Genomic DNA, 26,071 nt, shown 5'->3' on the forward strand with positions numbered 1-26,071 from the left:
TGCACTTCCAATAAGTCGACTGCAGGATAGACAAAAGGGACATATTGTGTCTAAAAGCAGATGAGGTAGCGACAGCTCGGAAGTCGTGAGCTTTAACTTTGAAGGAGGGCAAAATGTCCTCTTGAATCCGAGAAAGTGCCTCAGAGATCAGCTCCCTTAAGAAGAATGACAATGCGTTCTTTGACAAAGGATGGGAAGGATTCTTAACAAAACACCAGAAGTTGCTGGATGGCCCTCTGATCTTCTCGGTCCTGTTCAGGTAATACCTTAAAGCCCTAATGGGGTAAAGAACCCTTTCTTCTTCTTCCGGGACAAGGATTTCCATTAGATTCCTAATGTTGAAAGAAGGGGGCCAAGGCTGGGACGGTTCTTCGTTCTTGGCTAGGAAACTGAGGGTAAATGTGCACACTGCATCTCCCTGAGAGAATCTTACCCTCTTATCAATGGTCTGAAGCTCACTGACACTCTTGGCAGTAGCCAAAGCAACAAGGAACAGAGTCTTCCAAGTGAGGTCCCTTAAAGAGGCAAACCAAAGGGGTTTGAAAGTGGGGCCTGTTAACTGCTTTAGAACTATGTCTAGGTCCCAAGAGACAGAGAGTTGGCCTTCCTCTGCTCAGACGTATCAGATGACTTGATGAGGTCATTAAGATCCGAGTTAGACAACAAATCAAGACCTCTATGCTTAAAAACAATGCTAAGCATAATTCGATACCCCAATGGTGGAGAACGATAGACCCCTAGAGGTCTTCAGAAGAAGAGGAAATCCGCAATCTGAGTCAAAGATGTCTCAGAAGAAGAGACGTTACGTCTGCTGCACCATCTACGGAAGACTGCCCACTTGGCTTGATAGATGTGGCAAGAAGACTGATGTCTGCATCTAGCAATAGCCTCTGCAGCTGCTCTTGAAAATCCTTTCACTTTGACAAGCTTCCGGACAGTCTGAAGCTTGTCAGAGCAAGAATGGACAACCCTTGGTGGTATCTCCTGAATTGGTGGTATCTCCTGAAGTGAGGCTGTCTGAGTAGACATGGTCTTTGGGGAAGAAGCCTGGGGAAGCCTACCAACAGCTGTAGAAGGATGGGACCACTCTTTCAGAGGCCAGAACTGGGCTGTTAGAGTCATCATCACGTTGTGATGTGTCTGGAACTTGTTTAGCACTTCCCTGACCATGTTGAAGGGTGGGAAGGTGTAAAGATCTAGGTCTGACCAGTTCTGAAGCATGGTGTCTGTCACCCATGCCAGTGGGTCTAGGGCCGGAGAACAGAAGGAGGAAGGCGAAGATTCCTCGAAGTGGCGAACAGGTCCAAAGTTGGTCTGCCCTATAACTTCCAAAGATTGAGGCAGACCAGTGGATCCAAGGACCATTCAGTAGGAAGGACCTGCCTCCAACGGCTCAGTTCGTCTGCCAGGACATTCAATTTTCCCTGAATAAGTCAAGTGACCAACATCACTTGATTCTGATCTGCCCAAAGGAGAAGATCCTCTGCTGCCTGGCAGAGGGAGAAGGAATGAGTGCCACCTTGTCTCCAAATGTATGTCAGTGCAGTGGTATTGTCTGAGTGGACTACCACTGTTTTGTTGAAGGTCATGGTCGAGAAGAACTAAAGGCCCAAATGGACTGCCTTCAACTCCCTGACATTTACTGTATGTGAAGTCTCTTTTGTTCCAGGGACCACGTCCCGGAAACTTCCCGATTCCCCAGAAGGGTTCCCCAACCTAGATCCGTAGCGTGTGAGTGGAAGTCTTGGTCGGGGCTCAAAGGAAGAAGGGACTTTCCTTCGGAAAGCCTGCCTTCGGCCAGCCACCATTGTAGGTCCGACTTGATTTCTTGGGTGATGGAAAACATAAAGGTGTCTGGCTGTGTTTTTCTGTCCCAGCTGGCTTTGAGAAAGGATTGAAAGACTCTCATGTGGTCTGCCGAGCTTGACAAACTGCTTGATGGAAACCAGATCCCCAACAGACTCATCCACTGATTGGCTGAGCAAGACTAGAGAGAGAAAGCTACAGACCGTCTGAAGGCAAAAGGTTATTCTCTTGGGGGACAGAAAAGCCTGAAAAGTCCAAGAATTGAGAATCATCCCCAAGTATAAAATCTCTTGAATTCGGAGTCAGCTGGGACTTCTGCAGGTTGATGAGAATGCCTAGTTCTTGAGAGAGAAGAGTCTTCTGTAAGTCCTTTGTGCACTTCTCCTTTGAAGGAGAGCGAAGAAGCCATACATCTAGATAAAGGCTGATGTTTATGCCAAGTAAATGAAACTATTTTGCAAGTGGAGCAAGGGCTCAAGTGAAAACTTGAGGGGCCGTAGAGAGGCCGAAGCACAGAGCCTGAAACTGAAAGACTGTCCTGGAATACAAACCTGAGATACTTCCTGGAGTCCGGATGGATGGGGACATGGAAGTATGCATCCTGTATGTCTAAGATTATCATCCAATTGCCCAGGTGAATGGATGACAGGACTGTTTGGTTTGTCTCCATCTTTAACTTAATCTTTTGTATGAAGAGATTTAGGGCACTGACATCGAGGAATGGTCTCCAACCTCTCAATGACTAAGGGACTATGAACAGACTGTTGTAGAAACCTCCTGTGCTGCTGTCCTCTACCTCCTCTATGGCTCTCTTTAGAAGGAGGGAAAGGACCTCCTCCAAAAGGGCCAAATGCTTCTCCGAGCCTTTTGAGTAGGCCGTCAATATGATGAGAGAAGTTACTAGAGGGGGCTCTCCATGAATAGAGTAGCCCTCCTTCATAACCTTGACGATCCACTGTTCTCCCCCTCTTATACTCCACTTCTCCCAAAAATGGGAAAGTCTGGCTCCCACTGGCACACAAAGGACTGATTCTTCATTTCTTAGGCTTGATAGAAGTCCTCTTGACTGCTCAGGCTGAGAAATGGACACTGGAGCAGGACCTGAGCTGCGACTTGATCTCACTCCCACAAAAGGGCTGCTGCTGAAAAGGAGATCTTACTCCCATGAAAGGGCTGCTGCTGAAAAGGAGACCACCTTGGAAGAAAATGTCAACAAATCTTGAGACATTTGGTGAACTGAGCTAGAAGGTCCTGAGTGGACTTTTTCAGGAGGTCCGAAGCAATTTCCCTCACAGTGTCCTGAGAGAAGAGGTGAAGAGGGTCTAGTGGCAAAAATAAAAGAGCCGACATCTGAGTTTGGGTGACTCCTTTAGTTGTGAAGGAACACCATAATTCTCTTTTCTCCAGGACCCTTAGAGAGCATCCCTGATAGCCTTGTCGGCACAAGACAAAACCCCAAGCCAGTCTGATGCCAAGTCTGCCGACAAGTCCGAGCAGTCCTCCGTCTTCTTGGCAAGAGCTCCAACTGTCCAATCTAAGAAGCTGAAAATCTCAAACACCTTGGAAAGGTTCCTGACGAGGTGGTCAAGTTCTGGAGACAAAAACAATTTCCGCTGACGAGAAGGCCGAGCGACGGGACAAGTCAATGAGGCCAGAGAAGTCCCCTTGGGAGGAGGCAGCAACTCCCAAAGAAAGAGCTTCCCTGGTGGCGCAGGCAAGGTATCTCCTATGGATTAACCGTGAGGGAGGAAAGGCAATGGAGGCCTTACCTTGCTCCCTCTTCACAGAAAGCTAGTCTCCAACTTCCTTGAGAGCTTTCTTTGATGACGAGGAGAGTACCATCTTGGGGAGCAATGAGCTGTCATCTGGGAGGCTCCTCATCAGGAAGGTCGAGGCAGGCGAGGCCGGGGCAGTTGGAACAAAGAAGGCAAGAAAGCTTGCCAGTAAATATTGCAGAAGAGTTGCATACATTGAATGAGGGGCAGGCTCTTGGTCTGACTCCTCTTCGTCAGAGGAGACCGGAGACAGGGACAAATCATTAGCAGTCTTGGCTAAAGAAGGAGCTTTCTTGAGCAAGCCCATAATCTCAGCAAGCTCATAATTTCAGCAAGCTGCCGTTTGATGGCCACCAAGGATGGATCGTCTTGTTCTTCTGTGGGCACTTGATGCCCAGAAGCTAAAGAATGCTGTAGAAGAGTTGGTGCCGAGCACTCAGGAGCTGGCGCCGGGCACTCAGAAACTGGTGGCGGATGCTCATGAGGAGATGGGTGCTTGGGAGCCAAATACTGGAGCCCAACAGCAGGACATTCAGGAGAGAAATACTCCGGACTGTCCCATGTGCTCCAGGAAGGTTGAGGGCTGCGATCCAGCTCCTTAAACCGCTTACCGGGGAGTGGAGAAGAGTGGCCAGCATCATCTGCGTGCCTCTTCAGTGACGAGACGAATCCAAAAAGCGCTTGCGGCACTTCCAGTCCAGGCTGGAGTCCTGAGAGTCCAAACAACTGGTGCACATCCAAGACACCTTTCCAGTGGCTGTCTGTTGAAACCTGGGATGTGTGTGCAACAGGTTCGACTGACGGGGCAACTACCCATGGGCAAACCCCATTGGCCGCCCTTGGACTTCCGGTATGTCTTCTCCCACGTTCAGGGAAGCAGGACAGGGACCTTCGTCTAGGAGAACCGATGGAACGAGTAGCCACCTCCTCCACTTGCACTACACTATCATTAGTCACTTTTTCTTGAAAAACTTTGTCCATCAGGACCTTTAGGGGCACCCCTAACTCCGCCACAGTGTTCACTACTGTAACAGGTTAATTTTCAGGTCAAACCTGGTTTCAAGGTTGGCAATGGCATTGGGGTCAGAAGCATGGGAGCAAGGCACGGGAGTAGGTGGTACAATGGTAGGACCACTGGTAATAGGAGAAAAGTCACTATTCGGGGAAGAAGGAATAGCAATACTATCTACAGATCTAGGTTTAGGCGTAGAATCTAAGCTTACACTGATTTTTTGAGAGAATCAGCTGTACATCCTGCTTCTTTTACAGAGGGTTCCATGAAGAAACAGGTGCTACAAGTTGTACTGCTTTTAGACCATAGACAGCCTGTTTATCCTTATAGCCTGTTCTGCTCCATAGCTCTTCTGTCTCCCTAGGCTTGGAGTCATATTATCTACTTCTGGCAAGGTCTACTTCTTCATAAATAGGTTCCAGGAATTCAATACAGTACTGAGTCCAAAATCTCCTTTTGTAGTGTACAAAGAATGTATGAAGGATCACCCCATGCTCACACTCACAGAGAGTTTGGTCTACAGATCTATTAGCTCCTTTTATAGTATACAGTATATGTTTCACAACTGCACAAATAGAAGTTCTCTGGAGGAATGTCTCCTTTTACCTGGATTACAGGATATTTCAACCAAGACAGAACAAGTTGATGGAGTTTCTGGCCACTGCCAATGAGATTAATAATTTAATGTAGATGAGTGCCATGTAGTAAGCATTAACTCAATCTCAGGGGATTTCTACTAGCAGCCACAGTGAATCTCCTAGGCAGTCTGTGGGAGACTTACCCTTGGTTTCTGCCTGTCTGATGTGTAACTCAATTAAAAGCCCTCCATCACCCTCCACTGACTCTACTGTATATAGTTAATCTGATCTACACATATCCTGCCTTGGACAAATGAGGACCCATATCTCCAGCCATTGATCCTACTTTTGTTCTTGATGCTCAAGACACGGCAACAACTTTTCAGTATAAGAAATGTGTTTGGATAGACAATACCCCTAAAGTATTCACCAGGGTTCAGTTTGCTAAAAACAAAAGGAAGGCTGCTTGTGTGGACATCTGTAACATACAATCTCTTGGTGATTTTCTCATCTTAAGCTTTACAAAAGTCCTCCTGACAGCGTTTGCCAATAGGACTTCTGCAGATTTAATGGTTAATAATGGCCATTAATATTCCACAAGACAGGGTCTACCTAAGACGTAAAGAATTTACAGTAGCTTCTGGCCCAATTGGCTCGTCTCCAAGATTCTGCTTCAAAATATGGTCTATCCTTGCAGGACATCTTGCTTTCTGTGGGTGCTTTTTCTATACAACACTTTAGGTGGCTAACCTGTCATTTGTAGCTGAATAACAGCTGTCCTCTTCAGTGCAATTGGATTTTCCTGTAATCTAGTTGATATCCAAATAAGTGTGCATTGATAGTATTCTCTATAAATTCTACCATTGCTATTCCCATTTTACATCTGGTTATGGGGCCATAGGAATAAGGAGACATTCAGTAGTTGCATAATTGGGAGTGGAATTAACAGGTTTGGTCCACCATACAGTTGAATTTAGGGAAACATTTTGTCACTTTGTACATTCCAAACCACCTGCCTGATATCTGACTGTCCAATTTAGTAGCGGGGATACGTAGGGTAGTTCCTCCATAATGATAACATCTACGTATGAAACAGTACATTGTTCCCAGGAGTGTATCCTCTTTAGTAGTTTGGGATCTGGCCAATGGGACATACTGTATTATACAGTAATGCTGATCCCAAGATATTTCACATAATCAAGAGTTAGACGACCTACTCCTGAAACTCAAGTGTTCTGCCAACTAGTACTCCATGGCCCCTGAGGTGGGGTTTCTTGGGTAGCCCATGCATTCCAGGTTGGGCATACCAGCATTTTCTTAACCTTGAAGCTAGCTGATAATCAAGTATGCTCAAAGGATAATTCAGTGGTCTTGGAAGTGTTTATTGGTTCTCCCAGTAAGGGATCTTAGCCTATATCCTTGGTTCATGGACTCGCCCAGATCACTTCCAAACTAAGGAAGTCCTTGTCCTTATTTGTTTCAGACAAATGTGGGCAACCATGGTGTGACTCTGGGGTCAAGATACCAAACCATCTAATTACCAAAATACATCCTTTCCATGTCAATTATTTAGAAGCATTCAATGTTAAATCATCTTTAACATAATTACAATAAAACTAGAACATGTTGCCTTTGTAAAGTCCCCGCTGAGCAGGTTTTCTATGGTGAACCACCCGTTTTCTTCGATATCGCTCCTACAGGATTGGGTCAAGTGAAATTAGCCATATTTTTCCTGTGTAAACATGTATCTATTACTAATTCATTTGTATCTGCTTCCTTTGCACATGTGTTAGAATGTTATGTCAATTCTTGTGAACTTACTTTTTACATTACTTGTATTTATCCATTGTAATTGTTACCAAGAGTAATAGACCTCGGGTCACCTAAATTCTATTGTATTCCTCTGTGGGACGTCCGCACGTCGCTTTATACACGACCTGCGTTCTGAATAAATTAGCAGTACCTGTCCTCCTGCTCATTGTTTTGCACCTCTTAAAGTGGTGACCCTGGAGTGGTTCCCGGAGCCATTAGCGGACTCATACGGCGACCAAGTTTTGGTTTCATGAACTACCCCATGCCCCTAACGGACTAAACACGGCACTGTAACCAGCGTTTGGGCGTGCTGACTCTCGTTGGTAAATCACCAGCGTCATTAGCGGACCCACACGGCGCACTCCAAGTGCGTATTGACGCGAGTAACCCACTCCAAGTAAGAGGGCGATAGTGAGTATGGACGCGGACATTCCCTCCCACATACAGTTAACCGCGAACTTCATGGACTCAGATATCTCCCTCACGCACAACCCACCTGCGCCCTCCCCCGCGCCAAGAATCACGCTCTCCTCCACGCTGCTACCTGTGCCCCGCACACTGCCCATCCCGACGGAACACATTAAATCCGCCCTCGCCATAAAGCTGCCACCCTTCAAGCACAGCAACCCATCATCATGGCTCTACAGGGTCAAGGGACAGTTCAGACTGGCAGGACTTACTGACGGGGTGCTGCAAGCCGACGCCGTGATCAGCGCCCTACCGGAGCAGGTCTACAGGATGCTCATCCCGTGGGTGTCTGCCGCATGCCCCGTCACCTACCAGCATCTATAAACCTCTCTCGTCAAGACCTGTATTCTTGTGAACTTACTTTTTACATTGCTTGTATTTATCCATTGTAATTACTACCGAGAGTAACTGACGTCGGGTCACCTAAATTCTATTGTATTCCTGTGTGACGTCCGCATGTTGCTTTATAAGCGACCTGCGTTCTGAATAAACTAGCAGTCCCTGTCCTCCTGCTCATTATTTCGCACCTCTTAAACCTTTTCTAAATTTTTCTTCTTAGAGTTTAGGCCTGAAATTTTTCTAGGAAGAACTGCCAGCTAAGATGCCAGTTATCCTTTAACCGATGAGACCTCCGAGGTAACAGCACACAGCTGCAGCATCTTGGCACTCTTACACTGTTGTACAGACTTGTCCATATATCTGTGTAACAAATCTATTTTTGATAGCATAGTCGCTTGTTTCGTCCTCAAGGAGTTACCTTCCATGGTCTACCAGAGCTTCATGGTGACCAAACTAATATCAAAGAATTCTCTTCTAGTTGGTCTTTTTGGCCAGGTATTGTGTCATAATGATTAACATTACAACATGTGATGGAGTATATAATGGACTCGAAGATAAGAGGGCACTTTCCCTTATCTTCAGCAAAGCTGAACCCAGTTTTTCCAATGTCAAAAGAACCTGCAAGAAAGAGAAGTGACTATTGCACATGCACATCCACCCTCTTGTTTACAACCGGGCTGTTAAAGACCAAGGAGCCATTAACTCCCTTTGGTCCACAGCGAACGGTTCACATAGTTACCAGCACTCCAAAAACATTTGCCTTTTTTCTCCGTTTTTATTATCGAGGATAATGGAAACATCAAAAATAGCAAGATGAGTGCTTAATATTAAGTTCTCCCAAAAGTTTTAGTTTTAAACTTTTGGAATTGATAATTTAGTTGTAAAAGCTGGAACCCGAATCGTTGAATGCTACCAAGTTTCGTAAAGCGTCGATTGCTACCTAGTTTTGTAAAGTGAAAATTGTTTTAAATTCTGACTAAATGTTTTAACTAAAAGAAATGTTCAACGACTTATCATTAATATAGAAAATCCTTTCAGATTATATGATGTCTACAATAATCTAGGCAGTAAGTGAGAATAATTTAGTCTAGATTAATAGTGGATGTTGTCTGTAGCCTATGTCCAAGGACTACATATCCTTAAGTGGCCTAGCTTAGACCAAGGACCCTAGGATCAGATAATAACAATATCTGGGCAAAATAAATCAATAGCCTAACAATAAGGCTACATATTAGTATAAATTTTTTCCTTTTATATAAGCCTGTGCATTTATGCATGAGCTAAATAATCCAGGACTAGCCTAGACATTACTTTACATCAAGTTAAGTGATAACTTTTTATGAAACAAATTGTTAGCATAGACCATCTAACTTAGGACTAGATGAAATAGTAATCTGTGCTGGATGAGATGGCAACCTAGCCTTAAGGCTACATACTAAGGTTGTATTGTAACCCATACACTTAAGTGTGAATTAAATAATCCAGATTAGGCAGTAGCCTAGATTAGAGTAAGTTATAGCCTGGCTTTAAGGTTACACATTAGTTAGTTACTGTTTTATATAGTAGACCAAATAGCCTAGGATTGGATATAAACAACAACCTGGGTTAGGCAAAAAAAAACACTAGACTAACTATAAGGTTACATATTACAGTGAACCCCCTGTATTCGCGGGGGATGCGTCCCACACCCCCCCGCGAATAGGTCAAATCCGCGAATGCTTAAAACCCCTCTAAAAACACTTAGAACAGCCCATTTTGATAGCTTAAACAAAGAAAAACCCTGTAAAAATGCTTATACCTGAGTATTTTAATAGTTTTATCACAAAAAGTGCATTTATTCATGAAAATTATATGAAGATACAGTAATTAGTGAATATTTCTCAGTGAAAAATACCGCGAATGGGCGAATTTTCCGCGAATGATGGCTAGATATGTTCCACAGAGAAACCCGCGAATGCGTGAGTCCGCGAACCATGAGAACGAGAATACGGGGGGTTTACTGTAGTATGTTTTCCATTTTCATATAGCCTGGCCTATACATTGAAGAGTGATCTATAATAATCTGGATTAGGCAATACCCTATACTTGGCTAAGAAAGAACAAATAAGCCTAGGAGTATATATAAACAGTATCCTAGGCTAAATAAAATAACCTAGTATTTTACAACTCGGTAGCATGTCTGTAAGGCTACATACTAGTAGGGTCTTATGTAGCCTGTATCCTTAAAGGTGATATAAACCTAGAACAGGCAGTAGCCTTACCAGATTAAGTAGGAACACCTTTTTAAGGAATGTCCTACTATTAGCCTAAAACAGCGATGGCTGAATATCAGATAAAAAGGTAGTCTCGGCCACATAAAACAGAAAACCAGATTATAAGAGGATTATTTTCTTTATAGTTTAGATCCTTAAGTTTTAAATAAACCTAGAACTGGTTAAGCAAGACCCTTCTAAGAAATCCTCTATTCTTAGCTTAACGTAGATTATACTAGAAGCATTAACCTAAGCTATATAAAACAGTAGCTTGGATTAGTTAAACAAATTAGTTCATAGCAGTTAGTCTGAATGGCATGACAGCTGGAATTAAAAATTTCACTTGGCCATTGCAAAAGGACTAACAGTATGAAAACTAACCTAAACCTTAGATGGTTTAAGTTAAATTAAATATATTACAATTGCACACTTGTAATCAAGTTAATCTGTAACATGGAAACTATATGAGGCACTACAGCAGTGTCCCTCACTTTAAAACAATTAATACAGACTAGCTTCCAATAACAACTTGCTTTATATCACTACAGGGCCACCATTAGGCAGGATCCTCAGTTCATGTGTTCAGTAGCAAATTCCTCGGTTCACTTTTTGCCAGTGGCTACAGCCCATACCACCTGCCATGAGCAAAGTCCTAAAAAAAAAAAAAAAAAAAAAAAAATTGCTTGGTTGCCAGATGTAGGAGAGATTTGTAGTATGCTCCTGTCAGAAAGTTTTAAGGATGAAACAGCTCCCTTTAAGCTTTCTCAATGGGTCCTAGGGTTCAGTAGGGGCGAGGAAGGGGGAGATTATATCTTTCCAGCAGAACTCCAGCAGCAGATACTTAACCCTTTCTCTGAACAGCACCAATGTTTGGGCCAAAACCTAGTAACATCAGTTCCCAATACCTCCCAGGTTAACCCCACAGAGGAAGTAGAGGAATCTTCACATGGGGTTGACATTCTTATAAAAGAATATGAAGTGGACATTGCCACTGAAATGGCCCTGCTGAACCCAGAAGGCTCAGGGACACTAATTTTAGCTAGTCATGTGAGAAACCTTCCAGAAGGAATTCTATTCCCCGTGTAGCTATTGTTGCTGAATAGGATCTTTCCCCCAAAAGGGATACTGGGATCCACCTAACTCAGACTGAAATGACTACATTTTTTGAGGGGTATAGTAACTTGCCCAGGACTTCTGCCCCTTGATTAACAGGCAGCTGCAGTTCAGTTGCTGAAGCTCAGTTAGATTGCGCAAGCTCTCCCAAAAGGGATACACAGTTTGCGGCAAGCTCCCCCAAAAGGGATACAGAGCTTGTGGCAAGCTCCTCCAAAAGGGATACACAGTTTGCGGCATTTGATCAATTCCGTAAGGAAATTGAGTACCATAAAAGATGCCCTTGCCACAGAACGGCAATGTATAAGGGGCGTGAAGCATGATTTCAAAAAGGAAAGTAAGTCAGTCATGTACACCCCAAAGTGTAAAGTACTACATCCTGTAACTGAAAAGTGAGTGTGGATACAAATGCTGCCCAAACAAGGTCTGTGAGAATTCCGACTGGGAGCGAAAAAAGGGTAAGTTCAGAATACAGAGCTTCAGATCAAAACATAATAGGGGCTCCAATACTCACTCCTGATGATACTGATAATCCTTGGCGAGACGCCTCAACGTGCATTTTCTCTCCCGATGGCAAGTAATGTAATTAATGAGAGAAAAACTATGATTGAAGTTACACATGTAGAATTTACAAATGGCAGTATTCCCTAATACAGAATGGCACCTGGTACCATCTTCACCAGGCATGGAGAAACCACTAACAGAAACGGTTTTCTTACCTGTGCATATAGCATTAAAAGCTATAGGAATCACCCTTTCCTAGGTCAATGAAAAATGGATCTCTACTTCCATTTTGAATAAGACCCAAGTTGCTCACCAAGTAGCCCCAGCTTTCTGTCCCTTCACTTTCAAAAATATTAATCACGTGAAGACAGATTTCAGAATTTGTAGTGACTAAAAACAGGAGACAATGGCAGAATTAAAACCATCTGCCACAGTCATCCCTGTTTCAAGAAATTACACCAAGGAAAGGGCAATGCTGCAACTCCCTTTTGAAAGGAAAAAGCTTCCCTTAGATATAGCTACTCAGCAGTTTGGGACCCCTATGAGAAGAGACTCAGAGGAGACAGCCTCGTCAGAATTTTATGGTAGGCTCCAACTCCTTAGTATTATAACCTCTACCACCTTGCTGGAAGTTGCCACCTAAAGGCTTCCAGAAGATCCCTGGATAATTTTTGCTGTTGAGGCCAAAAGTCTTGTGAGAACCCGATGGGAAGCACTCTGTGACTTCCTACAATGGCGCAAAAAAGCGCAAATGGAAGCATTGGAGGGCCCAATCAAATCACTCCCCAATGTCACTGCATTTTTACATTCTAACCCCTTCTGTAAGACTGTTTGAGGAGTCCGTTGTGGCTCAACTCAAATGAGCATGCCACCAACAGAATTGTGCAGTGTACGCTCTTCTGGGGAAAAGGGAATTCAGGAAACAAAGAACCTAAAATTTCCCTTTACTCAACCCCAAAAAAGGCTCCCTTTGATCAGAAATCATATAAGCCTTCAGTCACCCCCAAAAGTTTTCCTCAAAAAACAAGTAGGTGGTCAGAAGGGATAATTCCCTACAAAGAGACAGCAACAACAGCAAGGACATCCTTTTTCACAAGGTCCAAAAACCATTTTATTGGGGAAAAAAAGGAAAAGCAACACCTGGAATGTCAGAGGCAAAAGCAGAGGAAGAGGAGATACCAAGAGGAATTGTATGGCTGGGGGTCGGCTACTACGACATCACAGACAATGGAAGTTTTTCCCTGTGGGGGACAGCATTATTTATATGTACAGAAAAGCCCTGTTAATGGGGCCCATAGAGAAACATGCGTCTATTTGCCACCAAGTACATCTCTTCAGTGTCCTCAAAAAGGATTCCTCCAAAAGAAGAGTAATCCTCAACCAATCAACATTGAACAAGCACATTGTTTGCCAAAAGTTTCGGATAATTGTGAAAGGTGCGAAATAATGAGCAGAAGACAAGTACTTCTGGTTTATTGATGAAGCGACCCGCTTATAAAGCGGCGTGCGGACGTCAGTGTATACGCAGAGACTGCGGGTACAAAAATTTACAAGTGACCTGAGGTCAAACTATTTCTCTACATAAAACAGGACAGGTACATACAGAAAACATGATGATTAACAATAGCTGGTTGGACATAAACATACTCTGACACATATACGTGGTGCAAGGGCAAATAAACAGGTACTAAATACACAATTCCCAATAATGATAATAAGACTGTGTTCGTCCGACCTTAGGTCGCATGTGACGGCACCACAGAAAATGGGATGTTCATCATAGAGAACCCATTGAGCGGGGACTTTACAATACCCCCCCCCCCACCAAGACATAGGTAACATCTGATCAAAGCAGGTATCTGCTGGGGTGGCAGAGGGAGCCCCGCCTTCTCGATGCCAGCTGGGAGGGGGGGGTTGTCTTCTTCGGTGCCCTGTGGATGGGTGTGTTGGGTTGCTCTCCAGCCCGGTCCTGGGGCCTTCTGGGGGCGTCCACGATGTTTTCTTGCGGACGGGGTGGGCTGTGGGGACGCCACCTCCTGCGGGGGCTTTGGGAAATGCCCCCGACGTCTTCCTCCAGAAATGCGGACTTGAGACGGTCTATCGATACCCAGTCTTCCTTCCCGTGGACAGCCACCCGGAATGCCTTCTTGTTCCTCTCAAGTACAAAGAAAGGCCCCCTGTAGGGCCTGGTTAAGGGTGGATGTACGGCATCGTCTCTGACGAAGACGTGGGTGGCGGAGGATAGACTGGGAGGCATGAAGGGGGACGTCCTGTCGGTATATGTCCGCTGGCAGGGGGCAAACTTCCCAACCCTGTCGCGGAGCCTCTGCGTTGTGAAGTCGTCCTGGTCCTCTGTGATGAGTTCCCCCAGGACTACGAGGGTCTCCCCGAAGACCTTTTATGCTGCAGACGGGTCACTGTTGGCTCTGGGGGTGGTCCTCAGCCTGAGGAGGACCCAGGGCAGCTGGTACGTCCAATTCTCAGAGGTGCAACGAGCCATGAGGGATGCCTTCAGGGACCGGTGGAACCTTTCCACCATTCCATTGGCTGCGGGGTTGTAGGCGGTGGTGCTGTGGTGAGTGGTCCCCAACAGGCGTACCAGGGTGGTCCACAGCTCGGACAGGAAGGCAGGGTCCCTGTCCATAGTTATATGGTCCAGGACACCGAACCGGCTGATCCAGCTGGGAAGGAGGGCCTCTGCGCACGTACTGGAGGTGGCTTCTTCCATGGGTGTGGGCTTTGGGCCACCTGGTGGAGCGGTCGACGATTGTTAGAAGGTATCTTGCTCCTGATGGAGGAAGAGGACCCACTACATCGACGTGGATGTGCCCGAAACGTCTCCCCGGCTGGGGAAAGTCGCCCACCCTCGATTCGGTGTGCCGCCCTACTTTGCTGGCCTGGCACTGTATGCACTGCCTTGCCCAGGCCGTTGCGTCCTTCCGTATGCCGTGCCAGATGAACTTCTCCGCCAGCAGCCTAGTCATTGTTCTGCTGGAGGGGTGCGACAGTCCGTGGATGACGTCGAAGACCAGCCGACGACGGGAGGTGGGCACCAGTGGGCGGGGGTGACCAGTGCTTACGTTGCTCAGCAGTGTTGGCCCTCCAGGGCCGAGGGGCACGTCCTTCCACTTCAGCAACGTGATGGCAGTTCAGTAAGCTGGAGTCTCTGGGTCGGCAGCTTGTTCACGGGCGAGGTCCTCTTAGTCGATCCCGAGCTGCACTGCATTGATTTCGATCCTCGAGAGGGCGACAGCTACTGGGTCCTTCTTGCCAGGGAGGTACTTGATGGTGCAGGTGAACTCCGCGATGGCCGCGAGGTGCCGCTGCTGCCTGGAGGACCATGCATCCCCCAGCTTCGTGAAGGCGTGGACCAGCGGCTGGTGGTCCGACCAAATTGTGAAGGGGGTACCCTCCAGGAGGAATTTGAAGTGGCGTACTGCCTGGTACACCATGAAGAGTTCTCTGTCGAAGGTGCTGTAGCAGGACTCGGTGGGGCTGAGTTTTCTGCTGAAGAAGGCGATGGGCTGAGGGGCTCCGTTGATGACTTGCTTTAGGACAGCCCCTCAGGCGACATTGCTGGCGTCCGTTGTCAGCTGGAGGGGAGCGCTGGGGTCCTGGTGGGCCAAAGCTGTTGCCTTGGCGAGGGCGGCCTTCATCAGGGAGAAGGCCCTTTGCTGTCGGGGCCTCACTCTAAGGTCTTCGGACAGCATTTGAGGATCTCCGTCAGGGGAGTCATGGTGCTCGCGATCCCAGAGATGAACCTCCTGTAGTAGTTGACCATTCTGAGGAATTCTTGTACGGCCCTGACGGAGGTAGGGGTGGGGAACCTGACGACGGCCTCGACTTTCGATGAAACTGGGCGGACGCCTCCTGGGGATATCTCATGGCCCAGGAATTCCACCTTATCGACTTCAAAGGTGCACTTGTCAAACCTGATGACGAGACCACTCTCCTGCAGGCACTGCAGGACCTTCCGGATGTGCCGTAGGTGTTCCCTGTGGGATCTGGAAAAAATTAGGATATCATCGACGTAGCAGACAAAAGTTCAGGTCCCCCAGGATGCTGTCCATCAGTCTCTGAAAGGTCGCCCCTGCGTTCCTCAGGCCGAAGGTGGAGAAGGTGAAGATGTAGGACCCAAAAGGCATGACGATGGCAGTTTTGGGGATGTCCTCTGGAGCTACTGGTACCTGAAAATTTGACTTAAAGAGATCTAACTCTGAGAATATTTTGGCCCCGTGGAAGGAGACCATTAGGTCCTGCATGTTTGGTAGAGGGTAGTGGTCGGGTTCTGTAGCAAGGTTGAGCCGCCTGTAGTCACCCCAGGGTCACCAGGTGCCGTCCACTTTCTGTACCATGTGAAAGGGGGGGGGGCCTGGACTGGGAGCCTTCTTGCATATGCCCATCCGTTCCATCTCGGCAAAGCCTTATCGGCCTCCTGAAGGCGCTGTGGGGGAAGCCTCTAGAACTTTGCGTGCGTCAGGGGTCCCCCTGTCTTGATGTGATGATATATCCCGTGTTTGGCAGGGGCCCCAGGCACCTGATGAAGCTCGGGTTTGAACACCTCCGGGAATTCCTTCAGGAGGGAGCCGTACTGGTGGGGAGCAACGGAATAGATTGTGGGTTCCCTGGGGCCTGGCGACAAGGGCAGGGACTGGCAGGACTTGGTGTCCAGCAGGTGCTTGCGGCTGACGTCAACTGCCAGTCCGAAGTTGGTGAGGAAGTCCACACCCAGGAGCGGGGTCCTAACGTCCGCGACGATGAAGTTCCACTTGTACCTCCAGCCAAGGATGGAGAACGACAGGAGCCTGGTGCCGTAGGAGAGGATGGGAGACCCGTTGGCGGCCGTCAGGGAGGCAGCCGGGTCCAGCGGACGTCTGCAGTCCTCTCTGTAAGGTGGGAACACTGACCACATGGCCCCAGTGTTGATCAGCATCATCCTGCCAGAGATAGTGTCGCAGATGTAGAAGCCTACTGGCGCGGGGTCCCTGGGTGTTTCGGATGCTGCTGCCATGCCGGCCTGTGAGGGTGGCCGCCGCTTCCCCCATTTTTTGGAGGGAAGAAAAGGCAGGGGGCTTCGCAATTTTGGGCAGCTTTGCCGAACCTCTGGTGGTAATAGCAAAGCCCCAGCCTTTCCTTCTTCTGCTGGAGGGGTGGCCTCCTCCTGTCGACAGCGTTGATGCCTCCTGTGGTGGGGTCCTCCGGCTGGAGGCAGTTGATGGGTGTGCGGGCGTGGACGCCCGCTTCACTGCCCTCGTGGAGTCCGTCAGCTGCTGCGCCACTTTGATCAGGTCCTCGACCGGCAGGGTGTATGGTTCTGTGATCTGCCCACAGACCTCTGGGAGTAGCTGCTGCAGGAAGATCTCCCTCGACAGGCTAATCTCTCTTCGCCTGCCACTGCTGTCAGTGTTGGGGAAGAGGAGGAGGTCCTGGAGGGCATGCCACGTCCCCAAGAGGTTCGTGTCCTGCTAGGGGTTGATGGCGAGGTCGAGAGCACGGGCGGCTCTCTTGGAGACAGGCAGGGAGCAGGTCTCGACGAGAGTGGCCTTTAACTCCTGGAAGGTGGCAGGGCTCGTCGTTGTCATCACCCACGGGGCGACCTTCTCGTATATCTCCTCCGGTAGAGCATTGATGGCGATGCCCACCTTCAACACCTCGTCGGTCAGGCCTGCCACCCTGAATTGCCCCTCGACCCTGTAGAGCCAGAACGCTGGGTTCTGATGGGTGAATGGCGGCAGCTTTATGCTGAGGGCCGCCCTTGGTTGGTCCGTCAGGCAGGGCATCGTGTGGGGAGCGGGCACCAGCGTGGAGGAGTGCGTGGGAGGGGGTTGCACGAGGGGGACATCTGCCTCCGAGAAATTTGCGGTAATTTGTATGTGGGTGGGGATGTCTGTGTCCATTCTCATTCTGCGCTCTTACTTGGAGTGTGAGGGAACACTTGCATCAATACACACTTGGGAGTGTGCCGTTTGGGTCCGCTAATGATGCCAGCGATTTGCCGATGAGGGTCGGTAATGCCCGAAAGCTCTGTTAGAGCGCCGTAGTTAGTCCGTTAGGGGCGTGGGTTGGTTCATCGGGCCAAGACTAAGTTGCCGTTTGGGTCAGTTAACCCTTAAACGCCTATTGGACGTATCATACGTCGACTAAAATTGTCTGTTGGGTGCCGAGTGGACGTACCGTACGTCTACTACAAAAAATTTCAACCTTTGGTCAACTTTGACTCGACCGAAATGGTCGAAAAACGCAATTGTAAGCTAAAACTCTTACATTCTAGTAATATTCAATCATGTACCTTCATTTTGCAACAAATTGGAAGTCTCTAGCACAATATTTCGATTTATGGTGAATTTTTGAAAAAACTTTTTCTTACGCACGGGCGGTAACTCAGCCGAAAATTTCATAAATTCTTTCGTCATTTTGTCGTAATTTTTGCACTGTTCTATATTAGCCGTTACATAAAGTTTTATATATGAAAATGTGCGCAATTTCATGTACAATACAGCAAAATACAACCCATGGTTGTAGCTTTTATCAGTTTGGAAATATTTTCATATAAACCTCGATAACTGCCAAAATTTCAACCTTCGGTCAACTTTGACTCGACCGAAATGGTCAAAAAACGCAATTTTAAGCTAAAACTCTTACGATCTAGTAATATTCAATCATTTACCTTCATTTTGCAACCAATTGGAAGTCTCTAGCACAATATTTCGATTTATGGTGAATTTTTGAAAAAAACTTTTTCCTTACGTCCGCACCAGAAATTCTTTTGTCACGTTGTCGTAATGTTTGCACTGTTTTATATTAGTCGTTACATAAAGTTTTATATATGGAAATGTGCGCAATTTCATGTAAAAAACAACAGAAAATAACTCATGGTTGTAGCTTTTATCAGTTTTGAAATATTTTCATATAAATCACGATAACTGCCAAAATTTCAAGCTTCGGTCAACTTTAACTCGACCGAAATGGTAAAAAACGCAATTATAAGCTAAAACTCTTACATTCTAGTAATATTCAATCATGTACCTTCATTTTGCAACAAACTGGAAGTCTCTAGCACAATATTTCGATTTATGGTGAATTTCTGAAAAAAAATTTTTTTCCTTACGTCTGCGCGCGGTAACTCGGCCGAACATCTCAGAAATTCTTTCGTCATGTTGTCGTAATGTTTGCATCGTTTTACATTAGTCGTTACATAAACTTTTATATATGAAAATGTGTGCGCAATTTCATGTAGAATACAACAGAAAATAACTCATGGTTGTAGCTTTTATCAGTTTTGAAATATTTTCACATAAATCACAATAACTGCCAAAATTTCAACCTTCGGTCAACTTTAACTCGACCGAAATGGTAAAAAACGCAATTGTAAGCTAAAACTCTTACATTCAAATATTCAATCGTTTAACTTCATTTTGCAATAAATTAGAAGTCTCTAGCACAATATTTCGATTTATGGTGAATTTTTTAAAAAAACATTTTCCTTACGTCTGCGCGGTAACTCGGCCGAACATCTCAGAAATTCTTTCGTCTCGTTGTCGTAATATTTGCACCACTTTAAATTAGTCGTTACATAAAGTTTTATATATGAAAATGTGCGCAATTTCATGTACAATACAACAAAAAATAACCCATGGTTGTAGCTTTTATCAGTTTTGAAATATTTCCATATAAATCATGATAAATAGAAAAAATTCGACTTTCGGTCAACTTTAACTCGACCAAAATGGTCGAAAACTGCAATTGTAAGCTAAAACACTTACAGTCTAGTAATATTCAATCAATTAGCTTCATTTTTCAACAAACGGGAAGTCTCTAGCACAATATTTCGATTTATGGTGAATTTTTGAAAAAAACATTTTTTTACGTCCGCATGTTACGAATTCATGCGTCATTTTGTGATAATATTTTCTCTGTGTTGCTTTGATCGTTTTAAAATTTGTTATATACCAAAATCATCGCAATTTAGTGTACAATACAACTAAAAAAATTAACTCATTAGCTTTAACCGTTTTGCTTACAGCGCGATTTGTATACAATTATATGTTTTTTTTTTTTTCGCTGTCATTCATATATTCCAATATTTATATATGATAATGATATTTTTTTCATTTCTGATGGTTTCATACTAAACTTCAAGCAATGACAAAAAAAATGAGCCAAAAATGAACTCTTAATCTTAAAAACTAAGCGTGCTGTGATTTTTAAAAAAACTTTTTTCCGCTTCGGCACTAACTCACCGAACGCCGCCGGCATACGGGAGACGTTTTTGTAAATAGGGCTTCGGCGTTAAAGGGTTAATGGCTCCGGGAACCACTCTGGGGGCCACCACTGTGAGAGGTGCGAAATAATGAGCAGGAAGACAAGTACTGCTGGTTTATTGATGAAGCGACCCGCTTATAAAGCGGAGTGCAGACGTCGGCATATATGCAGAGACCGCCAGTACAAAAATTTACAAGTGACCTGAGGTCAAACTATTTCTCTAGATAAAACAGGACAGGTACATACAGAAAAATGATGATTAATAATAGCTGGTTGGACATAAAAATACTCTGACACATATACGTGGTACAAGGGCATATGAACAGGCAATAAATATACAATTCACAATTATAATAAGATTGTGTTCGTCCGACCTTAGGTCGCATGTGAAGGCACCGCAGAAAATGCGATGTTCATCACAGAGAACCCAATGAGCAGAGACTTTATATAATTACCGTTGCCTAAGTACGGTGAATCATTCCAAAAGGGACTTAGACAGTTTCTATAGATCTGAAGGATGCATACTGGCACATCCTATAGCCATTCCCTTCTGCCCCTTCCTAAGGTTCCAGATAGGGAAAGATACATACAGATTCAAAGTCATGCCCTTTGGGCTAAACATTGCCTAAAGAATATTTTACAAAATTAGCAACGGTATTTGTTGAGGAACTCAAACAAAAGGAAGACAACTAATAGCCTACCAAGACTGTAAAGTCCCCGCTAAGCAGGTTTTCTATGGTCAACCTCCAGTTTTCTACGATAACGCTCCTACGAGATTAGGTCAAGCAAAATTAGCCCTATTTTTCCTGTATAAATACGTATCTACTACTAATTCATTTGTATCTGTTTTCTTTGCACATGTGTTAGAATGTTGTTATGTCAATTCTTGTTAACTTACCTTTTATGTTACTTGTATTTATCCATTATAATTAATACCAAGAGTAATTGACCTCGGGTCACCTGATTTCTATTGTATTCCTCTGTGTGATGTCTGCACGCCGCTTTATAAGCGGCCTGCGTTCTGAATAAACCAGCAGTACTCGTTCTCCTGCTCATTATTTTGCACCTCTTATAAGACAACTGGTTGATCTGGGAGCCCACAAGAAAAGAGTGCTTGAAAAACCTAAGAGCAATGGTCAATAGACTACAGTCAAAAGGTTTCATAATAAATTTGAAAACATCCTACCTTACTCCCAGAAGACACTTTCAGTAGCTGGGACTGTGTTGGGATACTCTTCACAGCCTGTTGTCTCTCCCCATCATACTCAAAACAGAATAAGGTAAGTCCTCAAAAGGTTCTTTGCACAGCCCAGAGTTTCCAGATGGCAATCAGAATGTATGATGGCCTGCTGCAGTTCGCATCAGTAATAGATCCAATACGTAGATTGCAACTAAAAATGTGGACAAATTCTGGCTATCGCACGCAAGAAAAAAGATGTGAGACCGACCTCATCAAAAGATTTTAAAAAGTTGGGGAGATACTTCCGCCTTGGATCTGGAAGGAATCTCTGGTGAAACAGGTCACCCTGACTCCTCCGTCTGTATGAGGGACAATGCACACAGATTCCTCGTTGACAGGTTGGGAGGACATTGGGAGGATCGTCAGGTGGCAGGGAGGTGATCAGCTACTCTGAGGAATTCTTATATCAATTTCCTGGAGCTGATGGCTGTCTTTTTGTCTCCCAAAACACTCAAACCTCCAGAAGAGAGACAGACAACATAACTACAGTATCCTACATCAGAAGCCAGGATCACATTCACCTCCTCTCAGTATGGTAATGCTAGCCATCCTTTGGATGGCACAAGCAAGGAAGTGGCACATGTCTGCAATGCACCTCACAGGGGGTCTCACTGTACTGTAATAGCAAACTCTCTATGGACATCATCTATCTGGCAATACCAGTCCATATGCAAGATATAGTTAGATTATATCCATACTGAGAACCCAGTTGAAATTTCTATAGAACACTTTTTATTTTTCTTATATATACCCTTTTGAAGACAAATGCCTTGCGGTTACAACAGTCATGGCATACAAGACTGCATTAACGAAACCTTACTTTATGGGTTCGGGATTGACTCCAGTATAGAAGTTGTCACCTCCCTCCTTCAGTCTTTTGCTCTACAAAGGTCCACTCCCAAAAGGCTTCCAATTACTTGGTCCCTGAACAAGGTGCTTAGACTTCTATCAACCCCTCAATTCAGCAGACCCAATACAACCACAATGCACATGCTACAAAAGGTTATCTTCTTGATTGCATTAGCATCAGGAGCTCGTATTAGTGAACTGACTGGGCTCTCTTAGATGGGGGACAATGCATCACGCAAACAGCTGACCATCAATTATTACTGCCCCCTGGCCCATCGTTCCTGGCCAAAAATAAGGATCCTTTAAAAAGGAAATCTATTCTTATAAGAAAACTCAATGTAGCAGACAAGACATTATGCCTGGTTCAAGCACTTAAGGTTTACCTAGAAGTCACGGGAAACATCCCACAGGGTCCTCTTTTACTACACCCTAGCACAAACTAGCCACTCCCCTACAAGGGCTGAGAATGACTGTAGTGTTTCTCATTAAAAAGGCAAATCCACACTCCTTTCCTAGGTTATTATGATGATAGGAAAGTAAGTACGTTGTTGGCCTTCTTCAGAAATGTCTCTTTCGAAGAAGTCTCCGAATGTACGGGGTGGTCATGGGTTAAATTACTGCCACGTGCTCGAACAAATTCGACTACACTGTGTATCAGTAGGTGGCAGAAAACCAGGGGTGTTATTATTGCTGGTGAGTGTGCCAACTATCACTGGGAGAAGGACGACAGTACTGCACCCAAACTCAGCGTGCTTAGGTAAGCACTGTAGAACTACATCCTAAAACATAAGTTCGTGTATAGTTTCTTGTTCCTTGTTACCAAAACCTGAAGAGTATTTGGAATAAAGAATGGGACTTGAAATCTGTGGCTTGACCTTGGAACAGAAATGATTTTTCCTGTGGGGTGTTGGGATTAAAAATTGAGAGCTTAAGCCTTTTTTGTCACCTGTCAATTTCTTTGCAAGGCTACTTGAGGATGAAACAAGCAACTACGCTATCAAAAAACAGGTTTTGATGTAGGAAAAACCTTTTTTTGGTAGTTGTTGTTGAGTCCTCAAAATCCTCCCACTTCCCTGATGAAAAGACATGGGCAATGGCTCCTTGGTCTTTAACAGCCCAGTTGTAAACAAGAGGGCGGATGTGCATGTGCAATAGTCACTTCTCTTTCTTGCAGGTTCTTTTGACATTGGGAAAACTGGGTTCAGCTTCTTCGAAGATAAGGGAAAGTGCCCTCTTATCTCTGAGTCCATTATATACTCCATCACGTGTTATAATGTTAATCATTACGACACAATACCTGGCCAAAAAGACCAACTAGAAGAGAATTCTTTGATATTAGTTTGGTCACCATGGAGCTCTGGTAGACCATGGAAGGTAATTCCTTGAGGACGCTTATTAAACTCTACCCTATTTTTGAACCTAAAGATTTTACAATAACATTCCTTGACTGAGATTAAACTTGAAACATTTAGCTAACTTATCAAAAGATAGGAAAGAATTGAGTTATACCATTATCAGAGAGCAGGTAAGAACAGTAGTTCAAACTTAGTTGAGTCTGAATGACTGTGTATGCAGTCAATGAGTCTGCTAAGTCTCCTAGCGTTACAAGAGAATTTACCGGGTTGTGAGGTAGGACAGGACAGCTGGACTGGGAAGGCCTGCTAAAAATCATAGCAAGCACAAAGGTTAACGAACCTATGATTTGTTTTTCTGTGAGGGAACTGGTTTGTGTCACACCTTGTGTCTGATGCCATGACCTTATATTTCATCATTTGCTCTTATTCAAGAGTATTTTGCTATCCATTATAGGCAAATGGTTTTAGTTGTTGAATGCCTATGAATGCTCAAAACACAGTTTAAGAAATCAACTCACAGTAAAATTAAACAGAAATTTTGCTAAAGTTTGTCTGCACATATTAACAAAACTGAAAAGGGCTTAAATATCAAATTCCAAACCTGAATTGTAGTAATCATCACTTCAGGTTAATGGCAAAAGACAATTTTCTTAAAACAGTACAATTACACTAACCAGTTGAGTTTGTTTCTATGGACACTGTAGAACTGTACTTTCCAACTATATTTCTCGAACTTGCAGCCACTTGGATGTCATACCTGGTAGCTCCATCCACCCCAAAGGCAATCTCAGTTGAATTATCTTCAGTTGTATAGTTGCTATGACAAGATCCACAACACTTCATGGCACGTTCATGACATCTAACCTTTACTAAGAACCTGAAATAGCAGAACACAAAACAAAATATAATTTCATTACTAAATATCCATGTCAACTCAAGAAAACCATCAAAGAGGAGAGAGTATAACTGTGGCGATAGGTATAAAACCTTTGGCTTAACAAAAAAAATTACAGTTTGGCTCAAGTAATGTGTCATGATATTTCATGCGAGTATTGGTATCTTTGCATAAAAGGTTGGGCTATTATTATACTCAAAACTGTATCTGACTTTTTGCAACAAAAATTGTATGATGGTTTTCTACAAGAAGAAATACAGTTTTGATTAAAGAATTAAGTCAGTCAGAACGAAAAAGAATGCCAAGCAATGAGTAAAGAAAGACACTGACAGACTGTTTAAATTAAACAGCTATAAGAGAATTCGTCCTCTTTGTCAAGCTATGTGACACAGGGCCTCTGTGAACTGTCTAATTGTTATATCTTACACAAATCTCCATTCATCTCCACCCATCCAAGTTGGATCTCCTAACTTTTCTGCTGTTCACAAGAGTCCAGCTAACACTATCATGTACTATTCTCCCAGGGGTTGTGTTATGGATGTGTCCAAGCCATCTCTATTTTAATTTCAGCATCATCTCATACACTGTACACATAGAACTTCCATAATTTCTCTTATGGTATCATTTCTAAATCTAATCTCACATCTTACTCCTAAAATTCTTCCTAAAGTTTTATTCTAAAATTGACAAAATCTCTTAGATACAGTTGTACTGTCATACCACGGTTTATGTCCATAAAGCAATAAAGATTGAATTAGACTCATGCATAATCTTAACTTTGGTGTGCAATTTCAGTCTATTCAATTTCTAAATGTTATTCAGCCTCCCCTTCTTCCGATTTACATTTTTTAGTCTTTCACTGAATTCCAGCTTTTAAGAACCTGTACTGGATTTTGTTGTCCCTAAATATTTGAAAGATTCAACCTCATTAATCCTTTCTTTAAAGTGTTAATTCATCCCTTTGTTGTGTGCATATTCTGTCCTCATTATGTACTACTATTCTCAGATTTATTATGAGTCCCCCTTGCTACATATATGATGCACCCTGTTAAGCAAACTTTGTAAATCTTGAAGTGTATCTTTTAGGTCTGTCAAGTTTCTATTGTTACTCCAACCTACACCTTGTCTTTCCTCTCTAACCAATTTTTCTTTATAAAACCTATGAGGGAGGCAAAGACAAAGGTGAAATATCATTTCTTTGTAGCACCCTCTTATTTACTGCAAATTTACTTGACAAGAGCCCATCAACATGGCCGTTGCTTTCTATTTTATTTAAGGATAATTTCAATTAGCCTAACATAATGGGAATGCTACTGCGACACAAGACTATCTATAAAACTGGTTATGTAGAAAATGTCGAATGGCTTCTCATAATCAACAAAAGCCATCAAAAGTGGATTTTTGTATTTTCATACACTACTGTACAATACATCTTAACATAAACATGTATCAATGTGCAACTCCTGCATTTTCTAAAACCAACTTCTTCACCTTTGAGCATTTCATCAGGTTCTTTCTCCAGCCTAATGAAAATAAGCATGCTGAATACCTTCATGACAACCAAAACAAGTGATACCACTACAGTTACCACATTCAGTCAGGTCACCTTTCCTTGGTAATCTTTGCTATGAATTACAATTCCCAATCTCAGGTTTTGTTTCCCAATTCCATATTCAGCAAGAGAGTCTTGTTACATCAGGTGAAGAAGTTGGTTTTAGAAAATGCAGGAGTTGCACAGATCGATACATATTTATGTTAAGATGTATTGTGCAGCAGAATATGGAAATAAAAAACCCACTTTTGATGGCTTT

At 44.2% G+C, this 26,071-nt stretch overlaps 1 protein-coding gene across 6 annotated transcripts in view; it reads right to left on the reverse strand.

Annotated features, from left to right (window-relative positions):
- Positions 1-26,071, reverse strand: part of LOC136841668 (tyrosine-protein phosphatase 10D-like) — a 246,365-nt gene that overhangs the window by 181,417 nt on the left and 38,877 nt on the right. For all 6 annotated transcript variants that reach the window (XM_067108852.1, XM_067108851.1, XM_067108850.1 and 3 more), the window contains one exon: positions 24,040-24,242. In XM_067108852.1, coding sequence (XP_066964953.1) covers positions 24,040-24,208 — 169 coding nt within the window. In that variant the 5' untranslated portion in view covers positions 24,209-24,242. The remainder of the gene's footprint in view (positions 1-24,039; positions 24,243-26,071) is intronic.

Source organism: Macrobrachium rosenbergii, chromosome 9 (assembly GCF_040412425.1).
Source record: "Macrobrachium rosenbergii isolate ZJJX-2024 chromosome 9, ASM4041242v1, whole genome shotgun sequence".
Lineage (NCBI taxonomy): Eukaryota > Metazoa > Arthropoda > Malacostraca > Decapoda > Palaemonidae > Macrobrachium > Macrobrachium rosenbergii.